The following is a 7,774-nucleotide window of genomic DNA, read 5'->3' on the forward strand; positions in this document are numbered from 1 at the left end:
ACAATTAATGATGTTACAAAACAGGACGGCATTTTTACTGAGTTCCTGTGCCTTACTGATAATAAATCATTGCCTTCTCGCACTGCCATTTTCTTAATTTACTGATGATGTTAATAGGCGCATATGCCCATGACAATGGTGATGAGAACAAACTGAATGTACATTGTGTTAAGCCTCAGGTGAGCAGCTTTGATTTTAGCTTTGACATTCAACCTTTCCTTCTGTCATTGGATGCAGGATAAAAATAGACTTTAAAGACTAGCCATGGGCTTCTTGTCAAAGTGTTTTGTGTTCAAACAGAGAGAGAAAGTGACACCAAAAGTATTATACAGTGTAGCAATAAGTGGATCAGGCTGCTTCTGATGTTATTTTGAAATTTGAGTTTTGGTTTCATTTAAGGTTACCTTGTATGCAAATCAGCAGCTATGTTCACAATGTAATAAAATATTCTCATGTATGACTTTCAGCAGCTGGCTGAATATTTCAGATAACATGACATAGCGTAGCTGCTGTTGATACAGCACTGCAGTATGATGAATATAACTTTGAAAGCATGAAAGGAAGAAATCAAAATGACTAAAATGTAGTCCAATCAAATGATCATTACAATGAAAGTGTACCTTAATACCACCTGCACAGTAATAGCACGTAGCAAGTCATGGTTTTGCCAAAAAGAGTCAAGGTTTCGCCAGCAGATGCAGTGACACCATTCTGCTGCCAAAAACATCTTTCTCCACTAATGGTTTGACAAAAGTAGCCATGTTTTTTTTACTTTTTTTTCTTTTTGTGTGAGCAATAAGTGAACCATTTTCATTTACATTTACATTACATTTAGTCATTTAGCAGACGCTTTTATCCAAAGCGACCTACAAATGAGGACAATGGAAGCAATCAAAATCAACAAAATATGCAAGTGCTATAACAAGTCTCAGTTAGCCTAACGCAGCACCCGTAGCAAGGTTTTTTTTTGCAAGTGTTCGTTTTTTTTTTTTTTTTTTAAGGGGACAAGTTAGTAAATTAATAAAGTGCAAGTCTAAAAGAGGCAAGTATTTTTTTTTTAAGAATATAATTAGAATAGAGAGTGCTAGAGTTAGAGGGTGTGACCGTGATTTCACCAAGTACAACATCCTTGTGTCACGAAATCAAGGCTCAGATCCAATTGCGAGTGAAGAAAAAAACAGTTTATTATGAATTCTCAGAATGTGGAAACAAACAGGAGATCCAGATAATCCGAGAGAGACGTCCAAGCTCGTAGAAACAAAGTCTGAGAGCAGAAGTCTGGCCAATGGGAAACAAAAGGCCGAGCAGGACCGGAGCACGATCACAGAGAACACACTAGGAGTCTAGGAGAGAACAAACAGTGGTGAGCGAGACAACGAACTGACAAAGGACCGTGAAAGAGCGAGCCAGATAAAGGCAGCCCAGATAGGCTTCAGGTGAACACCTGATTAGGAGGCGGGGTTGCCAGACGCAGCAGACAACCACGCAACACACACATAGGAATGAGCACACGGACCCACGAACCGTGACACCTTGTTGATCCTGGAACAACATTCCTATCAACCAATCAGAATTGAGGGACAACTTTTCAGGAAATATCTGTTTTAGGCTTACAATCAGGGTTAGGTGCTTCTACACCCTTGTTAATCAGCTATCATTTCACACTGTTTTTAGGAATAAATTATGGGTAGGGTTAGGTTTAGGGGTAGGGATTGGGTTAAGTCTATATTTTTGGACAGTTATGTTGATCCAGAACAAAAGTTGTTGATCCAGGAACATGTCTTACTTGGCAAAATCACGGCGACTGTTAGAGGGTCAAGCAAAGATGGAAGAGATGTTTTTTTAGCCGATTCTTGAAGATGGAAGTATTTTCATTATACTTTCAACCCGTATTTTTACTTGTGATTGACTTCTCTTAAACATCCATGTTTCTCCTAGACCTCCTAGACTGTGACATAAATGCAAGGCTATTAACTATTAAAAAAATACATGTGCCTCCCATGTATCTCACCCTAGCTGTGCTTGCCCCATTTCATGAGGTCATTAAATATTTTTAGTCTTCACATTATATTCACTATATTTAACCTTTTACACTGTCACCCTTAACACACATACACCGTAGTGTAACCACAGTGACAGTGAAAGCCACAAACAAACACAAGCAGTCAAAGGCCTCAGCAGGCATTTCCTACTCGCCTATAAAATCTCACTCGCTCTCTCTTGCTCTCTGTAGCCCACAGTGTTATGCGGATCATACCGTTCCTTACAGCTCAAATTTCCAGTCCATACCCACGCAAGGGGTGTGTTTGTCCCAGGCTGTTTCCCAGCATAGTGTTTCATCCAGAACACAGAACTCAAATCCAGCATCTCCTTGATTAGCAGTTCAACAAAACATGAAGACCCAATGCACTGAACACTGGGCAGTTTTCACCGGTTAGATTTAAAGTTTTCTAAAAAATAATCAAAAGGGATAAAACCTGCTGTGAGCTCAGTGGCTCTACAGCTCTACAGCTGTGTACAGTTGCGTCACCTGTTTAGACTAGTTTTAAAAGTAAGTCATCTATTTTTTATTTTTGTATTTTTTTCTTCTTTGGTCACACTTTAGTTTGGGATCCAATTCTCACTATTAACTCACTCTTAACTATCACTTTTGTCTCAATAAACTCCTAATTTGCTGCTTATCAATAGTAAGGTAGTTGTTGAGTTTAGGTATTGGGGGGATGAAGGAATCTAAAATATGGCCATGCAGAATAACGCAGTAATATGTGCTTTATAAGCACTAATGAACATGCAATATGCTACACTCTAAAAAATGCTGGGTTGTTTCAACCCAACTTTGGGTCAAATATGGACTAACCCAGCCGTTGGGTTAAATTTTTACATTCAATTTTTAACCCAAAAGTTGGGTTAGTCCATATTTGACCCAAAGTTGGGTTGAAACAACCCAGCATTTTTTAGAGTGTAGTAATATGCATGCTAATAAGCGACTAGTTAATAGTGAGAACTGGTCCCTAAACTAAAGTGTTACCTTTTTATTTGTTCTTCAAGACTACTCAAGATTCTAATTTGAATTGGAAAAGTAAGAGTGTTTACCACTTGTTTAACTGCTGTTTGTTGGTCAAACTAGTTTTTAAGACACAGTCCTAACATAGTGGCCATGTTTATGCAACTGGCCCAATGTTTACAGCCCAGATTTAGTTTATCAAGTAACGATTTGGCTGCCCCAGCAATAATGCTGAATTGACCTTTAGTTGTATTTCCACAGTAAGCCTGTAAAATTAAACATGCAGGCCAGTTCATTTTCCAAGACATTTGACATCTGAGTATAAAACACAGCTGACGCTTCAGTCAGAGCTGTTTACAGCCAAACGAGACTTCGGTTCACTTCACTTCACTGAGAAACATGAATCAGTATATTAAAAGAAAGCTACATCTTTCAATGGTTTCCTTCACAAACTATACACAGATTCAACTTTACAGCAAACAAATGGAGGTTGTCTTGTGCTGTCTAATCACTCTTTTACAGCCAACCTTCATTATCTGTATATTTTTTGGTGTTTATATTAGCAATTCAGGCATGTTGCCTGGTATCAGACTTAGTTAATGTGAACTTGACTTGATTTGTTGAAGTTTTGACACTGGTTACAGCCGTACTGCAAAACATATGTTCACTGTATGATGGTAAAGCACCCATAGCCGATCACTGTTTTTGTTGCATAGCAACATTCTGTCTTGTTTACATTCTAGCAGAAGTATGGCAATGGATTTTGCACTCAATCTACTATGCATTGTACCTAACAATGCACTTTAGAGCAGTGTGAGTTGGTGCCGTGACCCAGATGCGAGTGAGGTTTAGGGGAGTCTTTAGCATCCTTGTTAGTAAGCCCAACTCCAATGCCAATGGTTCAAACACCATTCAAAGTGGTGCAAGTACGGCCAGTTACATATACACACAATATTCTGGAAAGTTATTTCGGTAACACTTTATTTTGATAATCCACTTTAGACTTTCTACTAACAGTAAGTAACTTTGCAACTACATGCCAACTAGCAGTCATTAGAGTATTAGTAGACTGTCTGCTTAATATCTTCTAACACTTTATTTTGATGGGTCCACAACATACGACATACTGACTATGAGAAACTCTGCAAGTATATGTCAACTTATTCTACTAACCCTAAACCTAACCTAACAGTCTACTCTGAGAGTTAGTAGACATGTCGTTGCAAATGAATGAGAATTAGTTGACATGTAGTTGCAAAGTTACGTATAGTTAGTAGAATGTCTAAAGTGGACTATCAAAATAAAGTGTAACCATTATTTCTAGCCAACTGCAACCCTATTTGGCCAGCAACGACTCTGGCTGTAGGTGGGGCATAAGTTTAGGGACCATATTCCATGGTGTAATCTGATGGTGGCAATGCCTTTTAGGCATTAAAAACTATTAATAATTATCAAAGTCTCTCCAACAACAGTGTGGTTGTGCTTCAGAGGACCTGTGTTTCAACCCTGCTTGACTGAAAGACCGACAGATGCAGGATGCAAGGACACTCCAATCACTATGTGTACAAAATATGGTGACAATGTTTGTTTTTTGTTTTTTTTTGCACAAAGCCTTGAAATAGAGAATTTTTAACAATGAAAAGACTGGCAAGAATCCAGTCCAGTAATTATTTAATTTTCTTATTACAGAAAATGAGATAAGGGAGCCTAGGGTAGGTTGGCACAGGGTTCATTTCTGGTTCATTTCCTAATATGTTGTATTCACAAAAACATAACATCTGAATGCTTAAAAAATTGTTGAGCTCAGGACAGTTTTTACACAGGAACTACATTTTTTACAAAGGAACTACATAGTTTTAAACAGGACACTACATGTTCTAAATATAAGAATATAAAAATGTGTGCAGTAGAGGGTTAACGTCTTGTTATTTTAACTATTTATTGTGATTACACTGACCTTTTGAAGCTAATAACTGGTCTTGTTATCAGTTTTCACTGTAAATAGCCATCTATTTTCATTCCCTGCTGTCTGAATTTCACTTTGTAATTCCCATAGGCAGTAGGTACTTATCTAATGTCTGATTCAGATGTTGTTGTCTTGAGAGGAGCTCTGCAGTCAGTGCAGGATAAACAAAAACAGAATGCCTCTGGCAGCAGACTGAAGCCACATGTTTTGAATGCCAGTGAGTTAAGTTTGCATAAATGCTAGCATGTCAGCTGGGTTTTAAAATCCACATGTGGGTGTGTCGTTGGGTTTTAGAAGAAACCCCTTCCCTCCCACTTCAGCGAGCACACCCATGCCGCTTCCAGCTCGGCTCTGCCTGCAGCTCAAAGAGTCCAAAGGCTGTCAAGGGCCTGTGGGTTTTGCCATATGATAAGAGACTGCATCAAAGCTGGGAAACACTAGCAGGCTTATTCTATTTACAATGCTCAGAGAGGCAGTTCTGCATCGTCCCTAGCATTCTACTGCTATAACCCTTTCAAATGCATCCCTTGGCAATGAGAAATTGGCTGAAAACTCAGCTGCCATTACACTAACACATAACTGATTGTGTATGGTTGTAAACTTGTTTCACAGCAACCTGCCCGGTTATTTGTTACGAATTAAAATTGGCACTAAACAAACAGTAAAAGGTAAAACATCTCGCATAATGCCTCATAGATAAATATAGCTTATGCAACACCACACACGCGAGGCAGAGCCAACACAAGGCGTTAGGTACACAACACTCACGTAACACTCCCCGGCCCTGGGAGTAACATTAATAAGAGTCAGTCAAGCATATTATCATTTATACAGTCAAATTATTTTGTGATAAATATTATACATAATTTACTCTAGATTTGCCACTGTGCAGACATACAGACACTGCCCTAATTAATTTAAATATTCTAAAAACTACAGTATATGTGTCATATATTAGATTGTATTAAGCATAATCTTAAATAAGAGTAGAATTAAGTAATGAGTAGAATTAATTTCACATATTTACATATAGCTCAGCCGTCACATAGTCGTTGTGCTGAAATATTGTTTAATTCCTGTACACCTGTTGCCTTTCTGACCATGAACTTTTCAGCAGCAAATACTTCAACATTTGTTTTTTCCATCTTCATTGACAATGACCCTGTTCTGCCCCCAAACATATGTTGAAATTAAAAGTCTAATTCAACTCAGCTACACACTGCATACAGCAAAAGAAAAACTTTTCAGGTTAAATGGAGTCACTGTCAGTCCTGAAGGAAGAAACCCACACAATAATTCCCTTGCTGTAGCCACTCGCGTTTCCATTCTATAGCCTGGGGCTTTTCGGCCATTTGGCTACTTACCTTTCCCAAGGTCCTGTGTGGTTCTTCCAAAGCCATGTGTGTGCTTGTGCTGAAGGCTTGGATGTATAGAGACTGCTATACTGGCATTCATGCCCTCCGTGTTCAGCTTGACATGAGTGAGAGTGTGTAGTGTCGTGATAACTCTCGAATGCTGTAGGCTTCCATTTATAGAGCCAAGAAAGCCTCAAATAGACTGCAGACAGCAGGGAGCCCATGACAACAGCAATTACAGCCAAATCATTGCTGTCCATGATGACTGGACAATCTTACTGGAAGTACTGCTTTTTCACTATTAATAAAATGTTAAAGTGTGCCGCTAGTTGTAAGAATGTGTAACTGAGGTTTTGTCAAGGTGTTTTTTTTTATTATTATATTTACCCAATATTTGCCCATGGCAAGAAATTTGACCCTGTCACAATGTTTTTTGTTGTGTTTGTTTTTTGTTTGTTTTTTTGTCTTGATATTTTTCTTCATACAACAGTTCTTTCTGGTCCTCGAATCTGATTGGCTGAGAGCCTTTTCCAAGAGTGTGATATTTAAGAGATATCGGAACTCTAACCATTTCACTGTTTGTATTACTCCGCTTGTGGTATTTCTCACAGCGTGTGTCATGGCGGACGCCCAAATCCACGATTATTTTATAAATAATACTGTTTTTGTTTCACGGAATGTAGTTTTAAGAGTTTTTTTTTTTTTTTTTAGGCGAGAATGTGGTTGTTTAGACTTCAAATATGCCGTTTGTTAATAAAGACAACATCTATTTCAAAATTTGCTTCGATGTTTTTGGAGATGTGAGCTCCAGGTGGTCATTTGGAGATATGAGCTCCAGGTGGTCAGCGGCCATTCAGCGCTCATATACCCGCCGAGAACAGCCTTACCTCAGCCAGATCTTCTGGAATTTACCGCTGGCTCTGATGTCTCTATAGTGGTTAAACATGAGATATAATTCGTTTTGGGTAAATTTAACGGGCAGTCTTTGGTCTCATTAATCTATTATTTGTTCCAGAGGAAATAGTTTTTGCTGAGGGCAAAATTTCATATTTTATGTAACTTCAATGTTGTATATCAGAGTCCTGCCTTTGTACTTTTGACTGAATTGCCTAGCAACTTTTATGGCTGTTGTTGTTATTTATTAAATATTTTTATTCAATAAATAATATTTAATATAAATATTAGTATTATTTAATGATAGTATTTAGTATTGGGAAACAATGTGTGTTTGTGATGGTGATTTTAGTTACATTGTTCCGCTATTAGATGGCAACAAGAAATTGTTTTTATGAGTGAGTCAGCAGTAAAGATATTTATATTAAAAGAGACTGAAACGCATTTTTTTTTTGCTTTCAACAACATCTTGTAAGACGCAGCCAACAAATGTACTGAACAGCAGTTGGAAAAAAGTCACAGGAAATCACCCTTAACAGATGAAAGGATAGTATG

The 7,774-nt window shown here is 38.0% G+C and overlaps 1 protein-coding gene across 3 annotated transcripts in view; it reads right to left on the reverse strand.

Annotated features, from left to right (window-relative positions):
- mlip (muscular LMNA-interacting protein) overlaps positions 1–6,465 on the reverse strand; it is a 31,198-nt gene extending 24,733 nt beyond the window's left edge. For all 3 annotated transcript variants that reach the window (XM_016566971.1, XM_016566962.1, XM_016566957.1), the window contains exon 1: positions 6,335–6,465. In XM_016566971.1, coding sequence (XP_016422457.1) covers positions 6,335–6,370 — 36 coding nt within the window. In that variant the 5' untranslated portion in view covers positions 6,371–6,465. The remainder of the gene's footprint in view (positions 1–6,334) is intronic.
- Between the last annotated feature and the right edge of the window lie 1,309 nt (positions 6,466–7,774).

The sequence above is a fragment of the Sinocyclocheilus rhinocerous genome, unplaced genomic scaffold, assembly GCF_001515625.1.
Source record: "Sinocyclocheilus rhinocerous isolate Xijiao unplaced genomic scaffold, SAMN03320098_v1.1 scaffold552, whole genome shotgun sequence".
In the NCBI taxonomy this organism is placed as follows: Eukaryota; Metazoa; Chordata; class Actinopteri; order Cypriniformes; family Cyprinidae; genus Sinocyclocheilus; species Sinocyclocheilus rhinocerous.